At 46.2% G+C, this 26,821-nt stretch overlaps 1 protein-coding gene across 2 annotated transcripts in view; it reads right to left on the reverse strand.

Annotated features, from left to right (window-relative positions):
* The window catches only part of SFXN5 (sideroflexin 5), a 102,842-nt gene that overhangs the window by 58,767 nt on the left and 17,254 nt on the right, over positions 1–26,821 (reverse strand). For both annotated transcript variants that reach the window (XM_054586859.1, XM_054586858.1), the window contains exons 3-6: positions 26,390–26,467; positions 12,833–12,859; positions 12,228–12,282; positions 10,243–10,268 (exon numbers count right to left, since the gene is read on the reverse strand). In XM_054586859.1, coding sequence (XP_054442834.1) covers positions 10,243–10,268; positions 12,228–12,282; positions 12,833–12,859; positions 26,390–26,467 — 186 coding nt within the window. The remainder of the gene's footprint in view (positions 1–10,242; positions 10,269–12,227; positions 12,283–12,832; positions 12,860–26,389; positions 26,468–26,821) is intronic.

Genomic DNA, 26,821 nt, shown 5'->3' on the forward strand with positions numbered 1-26,821 from the left:
TCAAATCCTGGCCCCAGTATTTATCAGAGGGGGGACCATGTGCAAGTGACTTGAGCTCTTCAGGCTTTGGTTTTCATCTATTAAATGGTGACGATCAAGGTACCTCCCTGGACGGTCATGGGAGTAGGCATGGGAAGAATTTAGCACAGTGCCTGGCATTCAGCAAGTGCTTACTAGGTATTAGTAGGATTCCTTTCCTCCTAGCTCGTTCTTTTCTGGTCTTTGCTGGTCTCTCCTTTCTTTGAACTCTACAGTCTGCATGACACAATTGAGCATCATCTTGTCCCAATCTTGTCTTTGGACATAAGCCTTTCCCATTAAAGCAGCGGTCCCCTACCTTTTTGGCACCAGGAAAGACAATTTTTCCATGGACCTGAGGTGGCGGGGGATAGTTTCGGGATGATTCAGCTCATTGCATTCCAGCTCACCTCCTGCTGTGTGGCCCGGTTGCTAACAGGCCCAGATGGATACCGGTCCACAGCCTGGAGGTTGGGGACCCCTGCCTTAGATCCTGAAAGTAGAATAAGGGCTTTTCTCTCTGATGGCCCCCAGAGCACTCAGCACAAAGATGGGCCCAAACGACACGCTGGAAACATTGCCAACTCATTAGGAACATTAAACAATTATTGGCCAGGAAAAAAAATCTATGGTGGATTGTGACAATGACAACCATCAGTCATCTCTGACTTGTTTCTTCTATTTATTTTTTAATTTTTTAAAAGATTTCACTTATTTATTTTTAGAGAGGGGAAGAGAGGAAGAGAAACACCAGTGTGTGGTTGCATTTTCGCGCATCTCCTGCTGGCGACCTGGCCTGCAACCCAGGCATGTGCCCTACATTAGGAATTGAACCAGCAACCCTTTGGTTCGCAGGCCGGCACTCAGTCCACTGACCCACATCAGCTCTTTTTATTAAAGTCTGAATTGCATGGGGGTGTTAGCCTTTGGAGACGGGATGGAGATTGAGCTTGGTCCTAATTCTTCACTCTTCCCTGCACTCGTGCCGTGGGAGGGATGCATTTCCCTGTTCTTGGTGTTGCTTAGTCACATGACATGCTCTGGCCAATGGCAGGTGGGAGGAAGCGGCAGTGTGCCAATTCTGAGCCCAGACCTCAGACGCCTCATGTGCTTCAGTCGCCCTCTGGTGCTTCTAACATCGCTGTGAGGGGACATGCCCTGACTAGTGGCCCGGTCCATGGAGGATGAGAGACATGAGGAGCAGAGTCCAACCTGGGTCAGCTGACCCCCAGTTGATCACAGACCTGTGGTTAGAAGCAGAACTGCTTCAGTCAAGCCCAGTCTAAGCCAGCCACACTCCAGATCCCTAAAAACACATGCGTATGGCTGCCACTAAAATTCTGTGGATATTTGTTTCATGGTAGTATAGTAGCAAAATCTCACTAATACAGAGCTTACCATATAAAAGGCATGAATATGCTGTCCTTCCTGTCTCAATATTCTATACCATTAGTGCACTCAGAATTATGTCTTTGCTAGTGATGTTGGTTTCTGAGCAGCCTAGCTTATCCATTCACTCCACCGGGTGACCATTAGCCCAAGTCTGGGGCCACCCTGGAAGGGACGAGAGGCAGTCTGTGCTTGAGCCTTGTCTCAGGACAGAACTGGGATGGGGCCAATCCATGGGACCCACATGGAAACTGAATCACAAGAAATATCACCTCTTCAGGCCTACTTCCGAGTATTCCAACCTCTGCATAGAGATGAGGTCTCAATCTGGGAGAAAGGTGCCACCAAATATCCCAATCTGCTTGGTCACAAGGGGGACATGAACAGTTGAACACAAGGACAGGGGACCAAGACGACTGGTCACAATTCTGTATACCGTGATATTGGGACTCAGAGAGAAGTTAGCAACCCTCCACCCCCGTGGCCACTGTTGGTACAAAACTAACTCAAATAATAGGAAAAAGAAGGTTTTTTTAAAGGACGTCTCAACTTCTTTTTAAAAAAGATTTTATTTATTTTTAGAGAGAAGGGAAGGGAGGGAGAAAGAAAGGGAGACAAACATCCATGTGTGTTGCCTCTCATGTGCCCCGCACTGAGGAGCTGGTCTCCAACCCAGGCATGTGCCCTAACTGGGAATCGAACCAGTGACCCTTTGGTTTGTAGGCTGGTGTTCAATCCACTGAACCACGCCAGCCAGGGCAGGAAAAAGAAGATTTTTAAAAATAAGATAAAAGGGTAGAAAATCCAGAGAGAAAACAGGGTGTGTGTCAGAACAACTGGGTGGTGAAAATTAAGTCACAGGAAGGCTACAGGGCACAGAATTATCCGGCCAAGCAAGAGAATGGCAGAAATAACTGTCCTTCTCACTCTCCACTCGGCCTCCACTTGGTTAATCACTTTTCAGCCTCCAGCTTCCGGCTTAGTTGTCACTTACTCCATGACTCCTTCCCTGACCCTGAAGATGAGGTTAGGTTCCCTGTCATAAGTTCCCCCAGCCCCCTGCCTGCCTTCTTTGCAGCACTGACCTCAGTAGTATCTGTTTAAAATGTGTCACTCTCGAGAGCTTCCAGGAGAGAAGAGGTGAGACCAGATGCTGTTCACTGCCCACACGCCTGGGAGTCCTCACTGGTAAAGCTACATACCCACTTCCCGCAGCATCACCCCCTTCCCTCCACACAGACACACTCAATTCCAAATGCCCCTCTTAATTTTTCAAAGACCTGCCAGGAGCCCTGGTACTCAACAATTTGCCTGCTTTTTCCTTCTACTTTGTCTCCATCTTCTGATTTCTGTGGCTAATGATCTGAAAAGTAACACTTCAGTGCATTAGGGGCGCTGCTATTTAAAGGATCCTGACCAATTAAAGAGAATATCTTTTGTCAAATGAATGTTTTGTCCCTGACTGGTCAAATCCAGCTTAACTGAGAGACACTTCTCGTATGAAATAAACTAGGCTAAAATGACTGGCTTCGTTTACAATGAAAAAAATTGGAATGGAGATTTAAGGATGTAAAAAGGCAGAGCCTGGGATGAGGAAGGTTGGAAGATGTCAGAAAGGCCCTGGACACAGTCATATCCTCATGTAAAGTGAGCCCTTTGGGGCTCACCCATCCTTCCCAGACGAAGTGACCTGTACCAGCCTCTCCAAGAGCTGGGGCCTCAAAGTCTGCCTGATCGTTTGTAGTGTAAAATGAGAGGACTCAGAGTACAGAGTCCAAGCCGAATGTCCCAAGACAGAAATCTGGTTTGGATGTAACCCAAGGCCACTGGACTCACTGACCAGAAGTGTACGGCCTGCCCTTCTCAGTCCCCCAGCTGGATACAGGGGTTGAGGCCTTGAGTTTTGAGAGTCCCAGAATAAGGACGGAGAGGGGACAGGAGGGCAGCGGTGTCATGGCGCGCTCAGGGCTGGGAGGGGGGCATAGATGGCTTGGGAGACACTCAGGTCCTGGGAGGAACCCAGTGCCTGGCATCTGAGAAGCGATGGTAGCCAAGGCTGCAGGGCACAGCCTGGCAGATGGGGAAATACAGAGAGGACAGGACGGGGCCAGAACACTGGCCCTGCCTTTCCCCAGCCACAAGTGCATGGAAACGACCGTGCCACATCCCTCTTAGTGGAAACCTGGCTCTAGAGCTGCCAAATGTAAGAAGCGGCTGTGGTCGGTGGGGAAAGAACCTGAAGGAGGGCAGCCGTGCATGGCTGCAGCCTCAGGACGAGCTTGCTGCACTGGCTTAGTTGCCGTGCTTATGTATAAATTGGGATCTCTCTGCCACACACCGAAGGGGAAGAAGTTCTATCTTCAAATGTTAAGCTTAAAATAAGACACTACATGGGTGCCAGTGGATCTGTGAAATCTGCTGACTAAACTGGCACCAGCCTCTGGGAGAAAACCAGCTCTTTTCTCCTGAGCTCTGGGGAGTGAGCAGGGTGGGGGCGGGGTTCCTCTCAGGCAAGCTGGGAACAGCACAGGGTCCAGCCCAGCACGCGCACCGGAGCAGGAGGCAGCCTGGGCGTTGCCTGCAGAAGCATCTCAGTCAAGGCACCTGCCAACCTTATTTACCCCCTCCCTTCATCACTTTGGGACCCAGTTCCTAGTATATTCACTGGCACCCCATTTCTATTTTGGTAAGCATTTAGTGGCTTCTGCATATCTATATTTTCTACCCACTCTATCATTCCAGGGGCTTCCCTAAGGTGTGGACTGGAACCTTCACTCCTGTTCAGGCATTTGCTGAGATGTTCGGTGCTACCGGGAAACAGTGGGGCCTCCGAGGAGCTGATGTGGCCAGTGGGAGCCAAGCCTCAGATAGAAGCATGAGAACAGCCCCAATGCTCCTTCCCTACAAGGCAAGGCAGTGACCCAGGGAGGGAGTGGGACCAATGAGACCTCACATGTCCTGTCTACATCAAAGTACCAAGATGGACGCCTCCAGGTTCTCCACAACCAATGGCTCCTCTCTGGACCTGGCCCCTGGGCCAGCTGTTCTAATCCTGAATGTGAATACTTAGGGCTAGGAAGTGGGGCGAGGTGAGCATTGTCATTTTGTTTCTGGCTGCCACGAAGGCCCACTGGGAGATATTCCAGATCATGTTCTCCGTTCACCTCAACCAAGTGTTCACACAGGATCTCAGAGGCCAGGGCACCACACTCTACATATGAATTCACTGAGTGGTGTGTGCCCAGGGCGGGGAGTGGGGGGGCGGGGAGCACTGGTGCCAACAGGACGTTCACAGCACCTGCCTCAGCAGTGAGCCCCTGACAGCATGGGAGTAGGTCAGCACCCAAGCTCCCAGGAGGCCTACAGGGCTATAAAGACCCTGAAATGACTGACTCGTCTGGAGTAGAAAGAGGAGAGAGTGGAAAAGTGCCTTCAGTAACACCTTGTGAGCTAGAGGCAGCGCTGGCATCCCTTGGGCTCACTAGTTCTTCCGAGATGGTGGCAGCCATTAATTCTGTAAAGGTCCAGTTGGCTTCTTAGGAGGAAATGAATCTCAAATTCGACTTCTCTGATTTGGCAAAGAGATGCTATTCTTAAATGGTGTATATTTTTTCAAGTGTTAATGAAATATTTATAAAAATTACTAAGGCAGGTTTTTGTTTGTCTACCTATTAACCATTTTGTCCTTCTCTTTCACTAACAGAATCCCTATAATTGGGGATTGACTATATATCCAGTCAAATTCTATATGAAATATAAACAGTACTGCTGTGTGAGTCTTTGAAGAGGATTCCTTAAAGGCAACTGACTCAGCAGGTATATCCTTTCACTCCTTCTTTCTCCTCCCTGTACTATGGATATGATGGCTGGAACTCCAGCAGCCATGTTGGACTATGAGGTAATTTTGATGATAGAAGACAGCAATGAGAATGGTATAGAAACCTGAAGTCTGGGTTCCTGAGGGAATTGTGTGGATCTGCCTACTCCCAAACTTCTTTGGCATAAGAGATAAATAAATTAATTTGTTCAAGCCACTGTTATTTTGAACTTCTGAATATGTAGATGGCCCTGGTATTGCTATAATCAAAGAAAGCTAGAATTGTAGACGTCACTTTTTCTGAAAACAGGATAAACTAGAAAATAATAATAATAATAATTTTAAAAAATCTATTTGGGATTTGAAATGTGTCTTTCTATCTAATTAAAGCTAGAAAACTAAATATTCTGTTTAAAGAGGATTCAAAACTATAATTTTAAATTTCTTTAGAAACAACATAGATCATTATATATGAAAACATATTAGATATAGCCAGATATTAGATATACTCAGAAGAAAGTTCACAGCCCCAAGCACTTTTTATAAGAAGGAAAGAATGACAATAAATAAGTTAGCAGTCAATGAAAAAACAAAAACAACCCTACTACAAACAGATGAAGGAGGCCAAAAGATTATTATAAAAACAAAAATGGATAAATTAGAAAGGAAAAACAGAAGAAATGATAAAAACACCCAAGAACTAATTCCTAGACACAAGCCTCACAAATCTAGTTATTTTAATAAAAAAAGATGGAGGTGAGAAGTAGGGACAAGACTCAAAATCAATCCAAATGAAAAAAAATCATTAAAAACATCAATATTCAAAACTTTCTACAACAAAGACACCAGAGGGTAAAAGGGAAAGAGCTGGGAGAAGAGAGTTGCAATATATGTAATTCAAAGGATCAGTATCTAAAATATATAGAAGAAAACTTTCAAATAATTAGGAAAATACAGCCAGTGGAAGAATGGCCAAAAGATGTGAACAGGAAATTCACAGAAGAAGAAATATAAATGGCCAATAAATACTTGAAAAGAAACATAATCTTTTTGGTGTTCAGGGAAATAAAAAATTAAAACCATAATGAGATGCTACCTTTCTCCCATCAGACTGGGAAAAAAACCATAAAAATAAGAATACCAGTGTGACAAAGGAATGATGAAATCTAAGCTCTCTGAAGGGAAATTTGGCAAAGCTATCAAAATTTAAGTGTACACACAAAGCCACTTACATAGCAAATTCACTTTCTAGAATGGGCCCTTAAGAAATCCTCATACTTGTGCAAAAAGAGCTTTATAAGGATTTTTCACAGCACTGTTATTACTAATTAGCAAAGAATCAGAAACAATTTAAATCCATCACTAAAGGAGAGAATACTAGTCAGCTGGAAAAACAAACAAATGAATGAATGAAAGAAAATGAATGAAAAAGATCTTTATGTAGCCAAACTGCTATGTGTAATCAGCTAATTGTAGATATATAAGTATACTGTTATACTGTATTACAAAAATACAAAACAAAAATAATAGTTCAAATGATTAATTAATTCATACATATGCAAATATGTAGGGAAGAAGCCCGAAAGTTCATACCCAACAACTAAGGTTACTCCTGGGAGCAGATTTGGGGTTGAGGGTGTCAGAGGAACTTTTAGTTTTTGGTAGGTTTTTTTTTTTTGGTATTGTTTGAATTTTGAGCGGAGAGAACATATTCATATATTACTTGCATAAATTTTAAAGTAGTCTTTAAAAAAATCTTGGTGGTAATTTTGAATTCCAAGAACATATTCATGTATTACTTGTATAATTCTATAAAATATACAGAGGAAAAAATTTTAATCCTTAGGGTATTTCTGAACTCCAAAGATAAAGAGAAAAAAAATACCAAAGGATCCCAAGGTGGGGGCGGGGTAGTTTACCTACAAAGGAAAAGAGAATCGGGCCAACTACTTGCTGTTTATGTATGAGAAGGACAAAAAGACATTTCCAGATATTCAAGGACTCACAAAGTGTATTGCACACACGCTCTGAACATTATTCAAGGACTTTAGCCAAAGGGAAAGAACACACACACACACGTGAAATGTGTAAATAATTGTGAGGCTTACTACACCTGCTAGGTAGTTTTTGCTAAGCTAAACTTTCCCAGAAACGTGTCCATTTCTTCTAAGTCTTCAAATTTTTTGCCCCAGACTTTTCAATGCATTCTGATCTTTTAAACTTCTTTTGTATCTATAGTTATTGTAGTTTTTATTCCTAATGTTGTTTATTTGCATCTTCTCTCATCTTTCTTGCTCACTGTTGCCAGAAATGTCTATTTAATTAGTTTCTTCATAGAAACTAGGAATTTATTGTCAACATCAAAAAATATATATGCACAAGATTATCCATTCTTGTATTCTTTATATTGGAAATAACCTAAATGTCCATATATAAAAAATTAGCTGATTAAATTATGGTACTTCTACATAGTAGACTATTATGTAGCTATTAAAAATAAAAGAATGTTGTGAAATTGTGCAGTTTAGGTAAACATCCGGTTCTTTTATTTTTGTACAGTAGATTTCCAGCATTAGAACCATGTAGAATAAATATACTAGATGTTAAAGACTATACAATAAAGGAACTTGGCAAACCAAAATAAATAAATACACACATAAATAAATAAATAAATAAAAGAATGAAGAAGATGTCTATAAAATGATATACTGTGATTTCTAGGATATATTCCTAAGTAAAACAAACAAACAAACAAACAAAACACTGTGCAAAATAATTATATAGTTTGTTTATTTTCACAAAAGAAATAGGAAGAATAAAATTATTTACTTACAGAGGATGGGTGGAAAGAAGGTAGAAAGGACAGAGAGAGGAATGAAACTTCTATTATGAGTTTTTATATAGCTTTGACTTTTGAATTATGTTGATATTTTACATACTTCCAAAAATAAAACTATAAGAATGGGAAACAACTGAAATTGAATGGCAACAGAAATGAATAAACCTAACTACATATCAAATAAATAACATAAACACAACAGAAGAAAAAATTCAAACAACTTTTAAACATGGTTCTCTGATTGCATACTCTTGGTAGGATATATTCAGCAGACAAAAAGAACTTCAAAGAACTTCACTTAATACATTTTGGGGGAGCGGTAATGACACAGCAATTCTGAAAGTCTTTTATTTATATCTACAAGATTTAGTGAGTGAACAAATATATTGTTGGATTCTCATTCAGGGAGAAGGGAGACATATATGGAATGAAAGAACTGTGAGATGTTGGACTGAAATTAGAGGTATAGTACAAACTCATTATTTTTCAAAAGTTGTACCTCCTAGCTCCATCTACTAATATGGCCTAGCAGCAATGACACTCTGGGACAATAAGCACACCCAGAATCCAGACTTTGGTTTCTAAATACCATTATCCTCTGGGCTCTTTGGAGAAAAGGATGATTCCAGGACTAGGGCAGAGAAACTACAAGATGAGTCTGGATTATCCATATCTTGTGCCAGAAAGTGTTGAAGTATTCAAAGAATAAGAAAGACATGTCAGACGGACACAGAAACTGCTTTAAATTGCTCCTATTGGTTAAATTTGGCACAATTTGTATATAAAAATGAATAACGACAAGTAAATTATTACCCACTGAATACAAAAAATACACAAGACCATACTCGTAATTTTAAAATACATTAAAGGAGGAGGCAGAAGGGAAATCTCATATTTATGGGAGGGTACCAACTATTAAACATAAAAGGAATGATAAATATGAAATATATAGGAAACTTTGAGACTAGGTAAATATCCTGTTTCCAATCAGTTTTTCATCCAGTGGTCATAACATTTGTTGGTCATTCTTGTCTGTTTTCAGTTGTAGGCTAACTTGAAGAAAACTACTGAAAACATTCACATATAGATCTTTGTGTAGACATGTGTATTCATTTCTCTTGAAGTAAGGACCTAAAATTAGGATTGCTGGCTCACATTGTAAGTGTATGTTTAGCTTTATGAGAGACTGTAATACCATGCTATACACACCCCTGCCCTGATTCTGATTCTAGAATCACACACTGCACTTAGTTTTTATTTCTTTAGCCTTTTAGGTATAATTCAAGAGAAATGAGAATATATATATCTTCTAAAAGACTTGCACAATCACGTTGAAAGCAACACTGTTTGGTGTGAACTCCATACTGTAAACAACCCAAATTTTCACGAACAGTAGGGTGGATAAAGAAATGTCAGTGTTGTTGTAACCACGGAATAGTATACAGCAATGAAAAACAAACTAATACCACATGTAACAATATGGATGAGTCTCACAAACAATTTTTAGTAAAAGAAGCCAAAGGCCAAAAAAAGCACATACTGATGATTCCATTTATATAAAGTTCAGTAAAGGCTAAATGAGAATATCATGAAGAAAGTCAGAAAAGTGGTTTCCTGTGGTGTGGGCGTGTGATGGGGAGGTTTCTGAGATGCTGCTTTTAATCTCTCAACCTAGCGCACTGTGTGAAAACCCACCAAGCTGCATATTCATTTCGATGAATGTACGTCCCTATACATCTATTTTACTCCAATATAAAAAAATTCAAGAGTATACTTAACCCCGATTCTAAAACAGAACAAAACGAAAACTGAATCCTTTGAGTTAATTTCAAACCTTAGTTTTCCAAAATCACCCTTACTTACCTACCTCCCCAGATTTGGGCGAAAACTTCCCTGCAACCAAACCAACGTGTGTCAGTGACAATAACGAGGACGTGCGCAGGGATGAAGGCACGTCGAGGCTGTGTTGGGTGTGCACTAGCACACCTTCTAGGGAAACGAGTTTGACAGGACAAATCAAGAAAATTACAAAGAAATGCATGCTAATTGATCCAGTAATTCCTTTCCAGGATTTTATTCTAAATCAATAACTCAGTCAAATCCTTATGATCCGTAATGTAAAGTTATACATTAAAACATTTTTTGGATAAAAAGAAATCCTTTGAAGGTAAATACTTACAATTGGCGTCCCGAAAGGAATGTAACCTGTGAGGGGAGAGAGAGAAGAGTCAGGCCTTATACTCCCATGAGCTCCGCCCCACAGGTCTCTCAACTGAGATTCCCCAGGAGACTTCTGGGCGTGGTCTTGGCAGTGGCCCCAGCGAGGGGGGCGGGTCAGTTAGGGGAGAGGTACACCTGTGGTCCCCAGACTTTTTCCCAGCTCAGCCCTCCCCAGCGGAGAGGGCTCCCCTGTGTCCCCCAGTCTCTCTCTCTGCTCCCCTTTGGCCAGTTTTCACTCCCCTCCAAAACCCAAGGCCCATTCCTGAAGGCACGGCTGCCCACTGCCCGGGCACCACCACTCCACACTTCCTTCACGAGGCACACGCGCCTGCCCACACTCACTACACACACTCAGACGTCTTCGAAGGCCCCAGGATGTCCTTCTTGCCTCAGCTTGTCTTTCTAGCATGCACCTTTACTTCCCTGGCATCATGACCATTTCTTGAAAAGAAATTCCCTGCCCTCCTGAGATGTGAACTATTAAGTGCCAGAGCTCTTTCCCTCTCTAGGACCCTGGCTAGGCATCCCCAGCAGAGCAGGACAGAGCTGGCGAGAAGCACAGTCTGGCCCTAGGTGCTGTTTCCTCACTGTTCATGGCCCCTAGTCCAAGGCAAGGCTCCTTTTACCATCGCCGCTGCTGTCCTCGGGCAGCCTGCTGTCCCCAGCCTCTAACTCATGGCAGCTGGTAGCTGGGTAGCTGCAAATCACACTTAGCTATCTGAGTTACACACATAAAGCAAAGGTTTGCATCCTGAGGGTGTGCAGCTGAGCATGCACAGGAGCCGTCACTCTCCTACCGGCATCCCTCTGGAGAGAGGTCCAAAGTTTGATTGGAGAATTAAAAGAGAAACCAGGCGCAGGGTGAGAGCCTGCTATGGCCTTGCCCAGGGACTGGGGAGCACCCACAGCCATGGCTCAAAGATGCTCGTAGCCTTTGCTTCCTTGGAATTCCTCACAGCAAGGTGAGGGTGTCACTGGGCAGTAATTACCCCAGTTTGCACAAGGAAGTCGCGTGGTTGTTCATTCTCTCGCCCCCATGAGGTTGGGTTGTCTGGGGCTGAGGACCATGGCTGACCTATCTGACTGAGAACACCCACTGGTAGAGACCCCTTCTCCAGCTTCCTGAGGACTTCCCGAGGCAGCACCTAGCAGGCGACCCACCCACCCTATCACTCGGGGGCGGTACACCAGCAGGGAGGCATCAACACAAGTGTGAGTCTGGCTCCGGGAAAGACCTGTGGCCCCTCAAAACTGTGGGCAGGCCAACCACAGCAGTCCCAGCCAGTGTGTATGCAAGTGCTTTCTAGGCTATTAGGTTCACACATACAGAACCATCCTAGGAACTAGAGGGCAGGGACTTCCCTGGGGGCAGGGACTTCCCGGGGGCAGGGCCTGCATACCTACTCTCTCCCTTTCCTCTGCCCCCACCCACTGGTCTCCAAAGAATGGGAGTTCGCCAACCCTGTGTGCACAGCGGGAGAAATACAGTGCAGACAATGAGAAGGAGAGGTTAATAGCAGGATCAGGGACCAAGGAGTTAGTCCGGAGGGTTAACTACAAGAAAGGGCTGAGCAGGGAGCAGGAGCTGGAAGGAAAGAGCACAGCATGCTCAGGCAGCAGAGAAGGGACCCCTCGAAGGCAGGCGTCCCCCTTAAGGCGAGTGGTGTAGAACCTGGGGCAGGGCACAGGCAGCGACCTGCAGAGGCCCCCGCTCCACCGCAGCTGCTCAGGTAGAAAAGGCACATTTTTAAAAAGCTCCAGGGGTGATTCCAAGGCCTGGCTAATCTTGTACGGTGGAGCCTAGGCTAAAATGCAGGTGCAAGTGTGACCGTGGGTGTAACAGGCTCCGTCCCCTCCTCAGGCCAGCACATCTAGACGTTCCTGGAACTGTGGCCATAGTAAGCGCCCCTGGCTGGGTAGAACCAGAAGGTCCCAGGGGCTTACCTGACATCCTAAAGGGCATGAAGATCTTCTCATTGGTGTCCGGGTGTAGAATAGCCTGGCAAGAGCAAGGAACAGAGCGCAGAGTGACAGTGGGAGAGGGACGGGGGACGTGGGAATAGGGAGGGATGGAGGCAGGAAAGGAGGGCTCCCCCAGGATGACTGAGATGACCAGTGAATGTATATTGCCTCTGGCTGGTCAGTCCTTTCCTACCATTCAGGGCAAGAGAAAACTAAAACATGGACCCCAAACAGCACTTATCCTCTGACTAATGCTCAAAGCCAAATGCAGGGAGGGTGGGACTCTGTCTACCTCGCAGGCACTCCGAACCTCCGTGCCTGGCACCCAGTAGGCACGTAATAGGGATTGTGCGGAAGGAGCCACAGGGATGGAGCTTAGGGGGCCCAGGGAAAGGTGAGCTGGCCTGAGCCCCAGCTGTCAGAAACTCAGGCCCTGGGTGCTGGGGGAGAAGGAAGGAGAGGGGTGGCCAGGACCAAAGGGCAGGGGAGAGACTGGACACACAACAGCCAAGGGTCCCCTGCACGGCGTGGGGCGGGGTCCACGAGGGCATGGAGCAGGGGAGGAAAAGAAGCCAAAGCTGGATTACCTGCTTGATTTTCTGTGCACTCCACAGCTGGAAGGGAGGGAGAGAGAAAGGGAAAAAAATAATAATAAAGGAAATAAATTAAAGCACATATCAACTGAAGGTCTCAAAGCCGCATTTTCTAACCAAGAGATCTAGCTGCAAAGGGCTTAAGAGGCTCAGGCTGCCCTGGCCGCCCCAGGTCGGGCAGCTGTCCTGAGGACGTGGCACCAGGGGCCCAGAACTGCAGAGCTGGGGGTCTCCTGCAGACCATCGAAACAAAGGGTTCTCAACTCTGGCTGCTGCACCATTACTTCGAGAAGTCTTCCAGCATGTCTCCAAAGCTTCCCAGCTGATTCTAATGGAGGACTAGATACGAAGCCTGATTTTTTTTTTTTATTGTTTCTGCTGTTACAGTTGTCCCAATTTCCTTTCCCCTCCACCCCCTCTGCCCAGCCTGCCCCCGACTCCGCAGAAGCAGCCTGATTTAAATGGAGATCCTTCAACTGTCTCCCAGCATCTCTAGAGGCAGCAGAGACTGGCGTGGCAGAGCCAGGCAGACCGCCCGCGTTCCCCTCTGCCGCTCCTGCCTCTGCGGCCCACTTGCATCGTCTGCAAAATGGGGATAGTAGCTGTGCCGCTACCATTGGAGGCCCAGCTACCAGAGGAGGCTACCATTGTTGGAAAATACATATGAAAAGTGCCTGGAGCAGCGCTGGGTGCACAGTAGGTGCTTTATAACTGCTTACTGCTGTAGCTATTATTATTCCTATTGTTCTTATAAGAAGGCTGTAGGGAGAAGAAAGTTGCTTTCAAATGAGTGGTAAAGTCGTCTCTCTTCAGCACAAGTGTGCGCGTGGCACCGGCTGGAGAGACAGAACAATCTGTCAGTTCCTTCAAATGATATAAATACTGTATTTCATTGAATTTAAGACATCATGAATCCTAAGACACTATTATGTGCCACTAAGTAAGAAAACAATGACATAATGCCAAGACCAACATCAATAAAAAGACTCATCCCGTTTAAGAGATGTTAAAAATGTGATAAAGAGAGGACTTTTGGAATCAAGAAAACACAGTAAGGAAAAATTTACATTGCGGGCAAATGAAGGGCCAGTGCATTTTTAATGAAGCAAGAAGGGTATGAGGGGAGAGAGAAGATGTGGCCAGCCGTTGATGCTTAGTTTTATAACAGAATAGTTGAGTTATGCTTCATGTATATGGCAATGTTGTTGTCTGGAATATAAATTAAGTTGCAGAAGGCTACAGGGTAGCAAAAATAGAAGTTATAAAATTGATATATTAAAGTTTATGCATTTTACTCACAGCGCAGTCCCTCAAGCCTTAATTCACAGCCTAATTACTCTTATTTTAGATACATTTCAAACATATTTGATTGTCTGCTATTCCAGGAAGATTGGAAGCAGTAGATTTTTAAAAAATAATAATTGGGGAACAGAAGGGACTGAAGCAAGAAAAACCAAATGCAGGATCACTGTTCGCCAAAAGAGGTAAGTGAGAGCATACAGCAAAGATATAAAAAAAAATTTTTTTTTAAATAAAAGATGAAAGGATGACCCTTCTTTGCTGAGACGTACCCCATGAGGGGCACACCCCAGGCCCAGAACCATTTCAGGGGCGAGCCTTTCAGCGCTGTTCCCCGGCCTCTCCCCGCCACAGCGCTGGCCACAGAGAAAACCTAGAGCTATTCTAAAATTAAAATTTTAAAATTAAATTTTTTTTTAAACTCAGGATTTCTTCATACAGTTCTTCAAAAAAAATTCCCCATGATTCTGATGAACGGCATGGGCAGAAAACAGTGGCCTAAGACACCAAAGGACAGTGTAAAGAGGGGGCGTTAGAGCCAGGCAGGCCTGTGTTCAAAACACTTACTGGAGGCGTGACCCTGGGTGAGTTACAGTGCCCTGTGACTCAATTTCTCCGTCAGTGAAACGGGCTGTGTAAGGGTAGGGCAGATGCTCGGTGCTCCCTGGCAGTTTGCGTTTCCCTGTGGGCACACAGCCAAGCCTACACTTCCCAGCACCGCCCCCCGCAGTCAGGTGGACCACCCACATGACCAGGCGCTGGCTAATGGGCTGTGGGAGACGGTGATGTTTGCCTCCCACAGAGAGTCCAGGGGAGAAGGATGAGGCCCTAGAAGTCAGTAAAGCCACCAAGCGAAAGGAGCTGGGTCCCTGGACAATGGCACATGCCAAGTCCCTGAGCTGCACTGGAACACTGACGTGAGAGAGAAGCAAACCTCACTGCCTAAGTCCCTGGACTCTGGGGATTGTTTGCTACCCCGCTTGGCTTACCCTGACTCATACAGAGGTTTAAATGAGACATGCATATCTAGTTGGCCCATACGACATGCTCTGTAAATGCCTGAAACAGAGGGACAGTCATTCAAATGAGCAATATCTTTAATGGACTTCATTATTTTTTAAAGTAACTTTCTGTCTATTGTCTTATTCCTACAACACGCCTGAGAGGTGAGTAGATTATTGCCGGCCAGGCCAGGGGCAGGAGAGGAGGAAGAGGACTGGCTGACAGCTCCCCAAGGGCCAGAGCCCCTTGTAGCCCGGCAGCAGATGCTCCTCGCCAGTACCTGTTCCTGCCCTCCCACCGAAGTCCAGCCCAGCAGCCCTTGTAGTCCACAGTGGCACCTGTGATCCTCAGGTACAAGGGCGGCCTCCTCTACCTCCACCCAGGGAGCAGCGATGGAGAGTCAGGCAGATGCTGGCTTATCAGCAAAGGCAGGAGTTCGGCAGGGCTCTCAGCAGGCAAGGCCAGGAACCTGGAGCTCACAGACCCCTCCCCTCAGTGACACCACCATACACGTGGCCCAGGCAGGCTGGTGTCACAGTGAGGAGCAATGGTAAAATCTCACATGACAGATAATTCCATGCTTTTCTATATTGCTGAGTACTTTCCCACAGCAGCACTGGGATTTGAACTCAAGCAGTCTGGCTCAGAATCCCCACTTCTTAATCACCACATGCCCCTCTCTCCGAAGCTAACACAGCAAATGCACGCCGATCTGTCCCTTTGGGCGTCTAAAACATTTGGGCGATCTTTCCACATCCACACACCGAGAGCACCTTATTCTTCCTAAAAGAAACCTCAAACGAATATATTGTATATTGTAAACCGTACCCTGTTAGTGGACTTTTAGGCTAGCTCCTTCCTTTTTTTATTGTGGTAAAATATACATAATATAAAGTTTACCACTTTACCCATTTTTCAGTGGCAGTTCTATGGCAGTCAGTGCGTTCCCACTGCTGCACAGCCATCACCAGCTCCGTCCAGACCTTCTTCGTCTCACTCAACTGAACTCCGTGCTCCGTTCTCCCCGCCCGCCCCTCCTCCCCCAGCTCCTGTCAACCACTCGTCTTCCTGCCTCTGGGCATCTGACCGCTCAAGATATCTCATATAAGTGGAATCGCACAGTATTTGTCCTTTGTCACTCTCCCATCTTTTATTGTTACAACCATGCTCCAGCGACTTCACCCGGAGCTCTCATTATTATATCATTAGTTTTTTTAAAAAAAGGATAAATGTGTTCCGATAAATCTGGCAGGACACAGGAAAAAACTAATGCTTACTCTAGAGGGAGGCAGTGGGCAATTGCGGGACAGGGAAAGAGAAACTTGTTTTTTATTCTCTTCCTGTTTTTTTAATATCTTTTGAATTCTGTAGACTGTTCATATGTTTTTTTAAACTATTTTAAACAAAAAGAATTGTTTTAAAATATCAAGAGTGACCACTGAAAAATAGATATAGGGTGCACAGCTTCTAAGTTTTTTATTGACCTCTATGGCACAAACTGTTTTCTGTCCAACAAAATCTATGTCTCCTTCTTCTAACTCTTCCAAGGTAATAGAACAGAGTGGGCAGGTAGCTGACCTGCTGCACCACATTTCCAGCCTCCTTTGCAGAGCAAGTGGCTGACCTGCTGTACTACATCTCCCAGCTTCCTTTGCAGTTAGGCTTATCCACGTGACAGAGACCCCAGTGGCATGGGATGGGAAGTGAGATGTGCCTTCCCCTAGCCAGGGCCTCCCATTCCGTGCTTACTGTTCCTCTCCTGTGAGCCGGAGCCAGGTTGTAGCTGCAGCCCAGCCTGCACCGTGCAGAGGACAACCCAAGGAGATGGCGGAGAAACATGAGGGAAGGAACCTGGGTCCCTGAATGGTCCTGGGGAGCACAGCCACCTGCCCACCTGAAACATGAACTGTTACATGGGCGAGAAATAAACTTCTATGTTATTTGAGCTGGTGCATTTTGGGATCTTTTTATTACAGCAGTTAGTATAACTCTGACTAAGATAAACCATTTGGGGAACCACCTCCCATGATATCAGGGAAGCCTTCCGGAGGCGGGAAGAAGGAATGAAAGCTAAGATAGTGTGTGAGGCTTTTCTCACTTAGCAATGCTCGCGCCTCAGGGGGGTATGAGGCAAGGTGGGAGGGCCAACTCCGCTTTAAACTAAAACTCCTAGCCGTGACCTGATCTCGTTCAGGCTCACCCCATCTCCAGACTGTAGCGACAATAGTCAGGGTCCCAAATTTTGGCCCTGGTCCAGCCACTAATTTACATGGTCTTCCTGTGCAAGTCACCACACACCTTAGACTTACACCGATTTTTAAATTAAGGGAGGAGAAGGGGCAGAAGTGGAGGCAAGTCTTTCCAGGGCCCCTCCCTGTCTGATGATGCCAGGCCCAGTTTGTAGAGAGGGCTGAGAGGGACTTGGGTCTGACTCCCAGGTTTGGGCTTTTTCCTGGGACCTGCGGGACCCGTGAGTCGGATGCTGGATGCAACGATGGCAGCAGTTATTGCCCACAAGCCAAGAGCTGGTTGCTAGTTTAAAGTTTCATGAGCCAGTCCTGCAGACAGGTTACAGATGGGATGTAAAGCATTCAATGGGAGTCCAAAAGAGATGCTGTAGACGGTCCATCCACACTGGGAATCTAGGACAGCGAGCCCCCAGCGTCTTCTTGGCAGCCTGCTGAAGCAGCTCCACTTTAAACTAACTCCTCGGCGTGACCAGTCCCCTTTTGGCTCAGCCCCTTTCCCTCTGTGTCCCTGGCTGAACATAAAAATGCACAGCTCTGATCCCTTGGAACTGATGGACTGCAGCAACAAGCCAGCGTGGGTCTGAGGCTTTGGTCTTTGTTTGGTTTTTAATTTGGAGAATGAGGACAAACAAGGTGTGTGGGAAGTGGTGTCGGTGAAAGGTTGCTGGCACAATGCAGAAGTTTGCTGGTTTCAGTAACGGCCTCAGTCTCAGCTGAGCTGCCATGTGAACCTATTAGAAGAAGCCCAGTGTAGAGACCAAGGGAGAGGCAGAGGGTGGGCCCCCTAACAAGCCCTGCTTTCTCGGGGCAGAGCAGGCATCCCCCCGGCACCCAGGCCCCAGACCCCAGATGGAGGAGTTAACTTCCCAGACTCCACCCCTAGTTGGCTTGCTCTCCTTCCCCTCTGCCTCCTTCCAAGCTGCTTCTCCAAACCTCTGAAGGCAGCAAAGACAGAGCCTATTTAAAACAGCCTCCAGAAGGTAATTAAACAGAGCCTGAAGGGGATCCTTCTGTAAAGCAAAGGATGCTTCCATAAAATAAAATTTTAAAAATCTTCCTAATTTATCATTTGGGCCAATCCCATTATTCCTTACCATTAATTTTGTTGCCATGGTTACTCCCAGGTAATATGTACATATGCTAGTCTATGTGGGATGAAGTTTCCCCCCAATTCTACCGATACATGAAAGGAGAAGGCACATTCCCCTGGTTCTGTAGCTTAGCACACACAGCAGTCACGAGTTCTCTATATGGGCAGCTTCTCTCTATGAAGAGAATGGACCTTGGACTCAAACTTGGACTTGAACTCCAGATCTCCAACTTACTGGCCATGCAGTTTGGGGCAACTTAATCTTTTGGGGCCTCCATTTCCTCATGTGTGATATGGGGATATGAATACTTATTTTTAAGGTTATTGCAAATATTAAAGAAAATTCATTTGTTCAACAAGTACTTATTGAGTACCTATTATGTGCTGGGCAGTGACGTAGGCATTAAGAATACATCAGTGAACAAAAAAGAGCAAAAATCTCTGCTTTTGTAGGGCTTACATGCCAGTGCAAACAGGCAATAGCAATAAAAATAATAAATAAGTGACCTCTCTGATAGGTTAGAAGGATGAGTGTTAGGGACGCATGGGAGAGTAGAACAGGGTGTGTGCTGGCAGTGGGGAAGGTTTTATTTTTGAAAACTTATTGTAATGGGGTCTGCACAAAAGGAGACGGTGAAGGATGGGGAACATGAAGGGGACACAGGCAGGCGATGACATGGCCCGGGCCACGGCTTCCGACATGGGGAAGAGGGAGGAAAAGAAAGGCCAGGCTGGGGTGGAAGAGGGACAAGGGAGACACTGGCTGCATGCCCTGCACCCCCACGGGGCCCCTGTAGCTCCTGGATCCCCCATTCATCCTGGCCCCCTCAGATTCCAGTTCCTGTCCTGCTTCTGGCCCTAGAGGTGACTTTTTTTGTTCCCCTTGACCTTTTTTCCCTGACAGATTCTTACGTAGGATGATGTATAGGGCCTGGCAGTAGTAAGGAGGTTAGGGCAGTTTTCATGGAGGTGACACTGGAGGAAACACTTGAAGTAGGGAGTGAGCCACGCAGGTACCCCCTAGGCGATTGTTCCGGCAGATGGGACAGCCAGCGCAAGGGCCCTGAGGCAGAAGTGGGCCTGCCCGGCACAGTTAACACACAGCAAGGAGGCCAGTGTGACCGCTGTAGACTGAGGAAGAGGGCAGTAGCAGGAGGAAGGGAGAAATGGGGGCTTTGAGGCTACGTCAAAGTCTGTGGCTTTTACTCTGAGTAGAAAGAGGGGCACTACAGAGTTCCTACTAGAGGAGTGGTTCTTAACGGGGGGGCGCTTTTGCAATCAGGGGGCATCTGGCAATGTTTGGTTGTCACGCATTGGGAGGGGACAATACTGGCATCTAGTAGGTAGAGACCAGAGATGCTGCTAAACATCCTACAGTGCACAGGACAGCTCCACAACAAAGAGTTATCTAGCCGCAAATGCCAGTCATGCCGAGGCTGAGACACCCTGGGGCAGAAGAACAAACAATATAACGGGTGTTTTCATAGGCCACTCTGACTGCTGTATCGGGAATACAGAGAGGGGCCAGGTAGAAAGGGGAGACCACCCAGGAGGCCACTGTAGTGACCCAGCCCAGAGACGCAGCTACTGCATCCAGTACAACATCTAGCACATTACACAAATGCTTCAACTAATGTGGATCACTTGCCTGCTCTGTGCTAACTACCAGGGCCAGATCAGGCCAGCCCGGAAGGGCAGGGTGCTGATCAGGATCCCAGGAGCTTGAGGCTGGGGGTCAGGGTAAAGGGGCGGGGATCAAACCTTCCTTTTAGCCAGCTTATGACAAACCTACTAACAACCAGAGAAAATTTGGGGTGCAATATTTTTAACTCAGTATTTTCTCTGCTATTTGCAGCAAAGCCCAAACACAGCTGACCCCATTTCCTCTGCCAGAGGAGCCTTGCAGGATGTCTTACTCCCAGCTGTCCTTTCCCTTGGTAGGCTGCAGACAGAAGTCCATCCCACATGTGGCCTCTGAGCAGCTGATATGTTTTGCTGGGTGCAGAGCAAGCACTTTAATAAAGGTGGGCTGGTTCCCAGACTCTGAGGAGCGTGGAATGATGCATGAGAGCCACCACCAAGCAGAAGCCTGCAGAGGCTCCCAGAGACCTGCTCACCTCACTGCTGACCACTCTAGTAGCTTCCAAGCTGGTTTCCTTAACAGCACCTACCTCTCCCCCATTCACCAGGCACCCCACCAGAGATTCTACCACAATACACTTTCTTGCCACTCCCTTGCTCAAGAGCTTCCAGCAGCTTCCTTTTGCCCCACACAACATACTTTCACAATCTGTCCTATAACTTTCCAGCTTCCTCTCTAACTATCTTTAATCTCATCCTTTCTCCGTAGTCCTCCCTCTTTGATCTCTCTCTTTCTCTCCTCTGCTTCTAGGATTTTGTCTGTGACTTACAGGGAATGTCCTTCCACTGCCTTGGGTCTCTCCATTCTACTTTCCATCTACCCTTCGGGGTTCGCTGGTACGGCCCCTGCACGAAGCCTTTCCTCATCGCCTGTATTCTCAGGATTCTCTCACCGATGCACTCCTACCTGCCTTAGCATTAGCTCCACGCAGCTCAGCCACCAGCCTGGGCTGTAGCAACGCACTTGTGTGGTGGCCTCACCTGGGCTGGGAGCTGGGTGTGTGAGGGCAGGAATCAGGGCGCACGTGTCATGCCCCCCCTCAGTGCCCACCTACCTCGCACATACTGAGCGATCAGCAGATGCCTTGGCCCGGATTGACAGTGTTAACCACACAGGTTTAACTGGGGCTGCAAGACCTTCGCAAGCTCCTCGGACCAGAACCCCCTTCACTCCTCTGCCCCGTGTCTGTGTATATTATTCTGCTCCACAGAGTGTCCACTTCCCTCCCAAAGCCACCTTCAGACAGTGGGAGAAAGACAGGCGTTGGGTCTTACAGGCCCAGCATCAGACCCCTGTCCCACCGCATACCAGCTATGTGACCTTAGGTAAATAATTTAACCTCTCTGAGCCTCAGTTTTCTTACCCGTAAAACTGCGTTAATATAGGCCGGTATCTACCACATAGGGTTCCTGTGAAGATTAATTAAGGTAATGCAGGTAAAGTGCTAGTACTTAGCATGGTGCCTGGCACTTGGTGAGCATGCAGAGGCTGGGGCTCACCACCATGGGGCAAGGGGATCTGCCGTATTTAACCCCGCCCATCTCCGTCCATGCCAAACCATTGCGCACGTAAAGTGCACACAGCAAAGTCAATACCCAGAAACTGCACTGCCTATATTTATGTTTGCTCTCATCTGTGGCTTTGTTTAATCGATAATTTCACTCCTTATCAGGGTTCCTAGCACATCAAAGTTTTATCTATTAAGCCTGAAGGGTAAATTATACTTATTTCTATTTTATCCTCAGAATTAACTATTCATTGATGTAGCAACCTTTTACTACATTAACAGTCTCAGGAGGAGATGCTAGCCCTTGCTAACAGAAGACCAAACCATGGCCATCGGGTGTGAACAAACTGTCAATCCACTTGTGTGTACCCGCCGGTGAGAGGTTGTAACTGGAGCGCAGGTTACATAACAAGCGGGCACACAGGTTACCCAATGCTATCCGTGACATCAGGACAGGCCCACGGCATCCGACACAGGCACAGGCTTCTGACTCACAAGCCTGCAACAGCACATCCGGGCAGGCCCAGGGCCTGGGAGCAGACAGGGCTACTGTCCAGACGGAGATGAAGAACCACCCTGGGCCTCTTCAGAGGGCATGGAAATGACGCCTGAGCAGGGCCAGCCTGGACCAGGAACAAGGACTGTCTTTAATTGTAGATTGCCTAGGTTTCCCCAAATCCTGAGCTGGAATGTCATCACCTGTCCCCTCAGTTCTTGTGTCTCTAAAGGCCAGAGGCAGGTGTGGCTTTGCACACTGAGGCCTGGGGAGGGAAGAAGCAGTGTGAGAGCTGCCACAGAGCCCACGCCCCAGGGTTCTGGGGAGCCAAGAGGACAGGGAGGGAGGGAGACGGAGGATCCGCCTATTAGGGGGCTGGTTCACACCTACCGCACTGGGCCATCGAGCCACCAGGTGGACCCTGCAGGCCTCACTGAGATAAGCCAGAAAGGGAAGCACAGCTAGTGCCTGAGGCCCCCTACCTCGCCTCCTCCCAGCTCCCTGGAGGTACATGGGGGCTTTCAGGATGGGAAAAAAAAGGAGGCCCAGGAAACAGGATGGGCAGCTTTAAGCAAATGAAGGAAGCAAAGAGGGGAAAGGTGGCCTCATTCCCCAAACTCTGGAAGCTGGAAGGAGTCCCAGAGGCCAACTTCAGCAAGGATGGGTCAGAGGGGAACTTGGCTAGGTTCGGACACAGGATCAGGAAGGGCTGGAGGCTGAACCTGGCCCTGATGAATCTGAGAGGAACTGCAGCGGTCTGAGGATTTCTTTGGCCTAAAGAGGGGCTGTCAGGTCATGCCACCCAGGCTCCTCGGTACCCAGGGCCAGAGGGGAGTACCGAGCCAAGAAGGAGGAGATCATGGCCGCCCTCCCTCCTCACAGCTGCCCCCAACTCAGCAGGCAGCGCCATGCCTGAGGTTGGATGCAGCCTAGCCAAGAACTGTGCTGTCTCATGTCACTTGCCAGAGCCCTGCACAAAGACATCTGGCCAAGGTGCTGCATCCACTCATGCATTTGCCCTTCACATAGCTGGGCTGCAGTGGAGCACATTTCCATCGCTTCCACTGGGGGCCTTGCTCTCTCTGTGCTTCCTTGTCTGGGCTGTTCCTATCAGTGCCTCCTCCTCACCAGCCCCTTCATATCCCTCAAATCTCTGGAGAGAAATCTCCTCCAGAAACCCCTAGTCTCAGTGGGTTCCTCCCTCCTCCACTCTCCCACAGTATCATGTATTTTCACTGTTGTTGCCTAGATTCTGGGGTGTCCATGAAGCAAGTCCCTCCTCTGGTTTCTTCCCTGCTCTCTCCCCCAAGCCCGGGCACCAAGCCTGGCCTATAGGTGCTCCCTAAATACACACTGAAATGAACTGGACTGGGGAGGGCTGATGGCTAAGCCACTTGTCCCAGGAACACCCCACCAGCCACTGGTGTGTCGGGTTAGCAGCCTAAAGCCTCAGCATGGGCTTTGTGCCTAAAGGTGCCAGGAGAAGGCAGGGGCAGTGCCTCACATTGTTACCAAAGAACGGAAGGGAAGACAGCAGAGGAAGAACAGCAACATGTTTTTGGATGGAAAATAAGTAGAGTTTTAGTCACTGACCCAGCAGAGAGGAGGAAGCCAACCTCTTTGTGCCTGAAGAGGGTGTGTTTAAGGAGCCAGCCCATCACTCCAAGGACACCAGCAACGCTCAGGATTTGGAGACACAGACCAGGTAGTGCAGAAAAAAAGGGGCTAATCATAGGGCTAGACACAGGGGTTGACTGAAAGTCTGTCCTCAAAGCAGTAATACCCCCAGCTCTTCCCCACATAGCAAGGGCACTCTTAATGCCCTCACCTTGTCCCTACAAGATGCTGAAAGTTGATCAGTCTTCTGGAGAAATAATTACAGTGACTCCAAAGCTGGGAACACTAGCACAATGGGAAGTGGGAGCAGGTAAGGCTAAAACTAGGGAAATTAGTGAATGTCTGTAGTGAATTTTGGGATCCCAGCCTCCTTCACCTCCTTGCTTTCCAGAATGCAGAGAGATGAGATGATACTATATTCACAAAGCAGGAAGAGGATTCTATTAAAAAATAAAATAAATTAAAGAAAAAATCAAAGAGCTCATGGAAATTAAAATTATTCCAGCTGAAGTTAAAAATTCAATAGGTATGTTCAAAAGAAACTTTAGGAAAGTTCCTGCAAACCCAAACAGCAGGTCAAAGTCAAGGAATAGAAGGGGAAAAAAAATATGAAAATCTGAGTGTCAGTCTAAGATGTCAAATATTTGACTAATAGGAGTTTCAAAATGAGAAGAAATTATCAAATAAAAAGTCTGACAAAATTTGCCAGAACTGAAAGACAGGAGTATTCAGACTTAAAGCAATCACAAGGAGCCCAGAATAATGAATTTTGAAAGAGATGGCATTGTGGAATTTCAGAAATAAATTCTACAGATAAAGAGAAGAACCTAAACATCCCAAAGAATGAAAACAGGTCACTTGCAAAGAATAAAGAATAAAATAGCATTGGATTTCTCAACTGCTATCCTGGAAGCCAGAAGACAATAGAGCAAGGTCTTCAAAATTCTGGAGAAGAATGATTGTCATACTAGAATTTTCTCCTCAGCCAAACTGTCAATTAAAACTTAGTGCAGACTTATAACTTTTCAGGCAAAAAAGTACTCAAAATTTTCTTCCCATTTACTCTTTTTTTTTTTCCAGGAAACTACTGGAAGAGGTATTCCACCAAAATAAAAGTATACATATACCAAGGGGAAGGCCCAGAGCTGGAGGAAGTGGGCCCCAGGAAGGAAATTTTCAGGGAAAAAATGGAACCGAAGAACTGGATTCTTCAGGATTGAAAGGAGGCACTGAAAATATCCCTAGAAGGTGTAGTAAGAACTGGAGATGGTACAAAGAAAACTATGCTAATTAGAAAAAAAGAGGCAACTGTTAACAGCACATAAAACATAAAGTTTAAAAACAGAGGAAACATAGTCATGGTACAGTCAACTTGATTCTACATTAAATGTTATTTATATGATTTTAATGTGAATATTGAATATCCATAGACCCCAAACCATGATAACTATCTTGGGAGTGTGATGAGGGTAGGGAAGAGAGGCATGTTTATGGGGGTGGATAATAAGAGACCTGAATTCTCAACTACCATGCGAAAGAATTAGTTAAGAAATAGCAGTAGAGATAAATATGCTAGTTTGAAATATAGATTTCTATCTGAAGAAACAGCAAAAAGTATTTGCTTCTAGGGGATAGAAATGGAAATTGAAAAGGGATGAAGGGCAGCATACTATTTTCCCTTACAAATGTTTTAGTACTATTTGATTTTTTTGAAATATGCACACATATTACTTTTAAAAAATGTGAAGTTAATTTTCAAAAGTTTTTGAAATAAAGTTTATAAACAAAGAGAAGAACGTTGGCACATTAACTATCAGTCTCTCTAATCATTAAAGCTGCCTTACACTACATCTACCTACCCCTCCCCAAAACCAAACACAATCATCAATATTTCAATGAGCCTTAGTTCAAGTTTCTACATAGTATTTTTAAAAAATGAAATTATAGCCCTGGCTAGGTGGCTCAATTGGTAGGAGCATTGTCCCATACACCAAAGGGTCACAGGTTCAATTCCAAGTCAGGGCACATACCTAGATTGTGGGTTCAACCCTCAGTCAGGGCATGTACAGGAGAAAACTGATTGCTGTTTATTTTTTACATTAATATTCCTCTTTCTCTTTCTTACTCTCCTTCCCCTCTCTCTAAAATCAATAAATATATCCTGGGGTGAGGGTTAAAAAAATGAAATTACAGTGGCCTAGCCTAATCCCCACCATCTGCTCCCGTCCTTCCCCCACTCAATTTAAACTTTTGGGGAGTGGTATGGTGGTAAATAATTAATAATAGATTCTTTAGGGGAAAAGATTCCTAATTTGTAGCATTTCCCAGTTTCCTTGGTGTAAATACTGCCACTGTGGCTGATTTCAAGCTATGGCTGCAATGTCACTAAATGTGGACTTGGGAAGAGGTATACACATGTCAGCTCCAGCAAACTACTGCCTTTGGGCTTCTCTGAACTCATCAGTCTCATGCTCCCCACCAGACGCAGGGTACAGCAGAGACCTGAGCTTCCCCTCCAAAAACCCAGAAGTCCACAAAGGTATGTAGCCAGAGTAGAAGTGGTTAATGAAGGAAAAAGCAGCAATCCTGGCTCCAGGGAAAGGGTTGGGAATTTGTGACCTTCCTTCCTTCACCACCTGCAGCAGTTACCTGTTCATTGGTGACCCCTGGGCGCAGGGTCCCGTGCTTATAGTCCTCCAGCAGCTGTACAGCCTCTCTGAGACGTCTCTGCAGGGAAGAGAAAAGAGACATTGAGGGGCACAGATCCAGGGCTCCAGCAACTCTTTCCCTGGCAGGAATGCATCTGCATTCATCAAGTACTGACAACACTACAGTGTGCAAGGCCTGACCTCCAATTCATGGGGCACATGCCACACAACAAGGAAGGATACAACCTACATGTCCTTTCATAGCCAAATGGCTAAATGGCAGTGGTATAATACTATGAAACATTATTTGGCAGTTTATAAAGTGAAGTAGATTTACATGCAATTCTATGGTCATATCTCCAAGATATTTTTTGAGTGAAAAAGCAAAATGTAGAACCGTATGATGTCACTCGTTGTACCAACCAAAACCCAT

This window comes from Pteronotus mesoamericanus, unplaced genomic scaffold, assembly GCF_021234165.1.
Source record: "Pteronotus mesoamericanus isolate MK-2021 breed Mesoamerican mustached bat unplaced genomic scaffold, CSHL_Meso_final contig_98, whole genome shotgun sequence".
In the NCBI taxonomy this organism is placed as follows: Eukaryota; Metazoa; Chordata; class Mammalia; order Chiroptera; family Mormoopidae; genus Pteronotus; species Pteronotus mesoamericanus.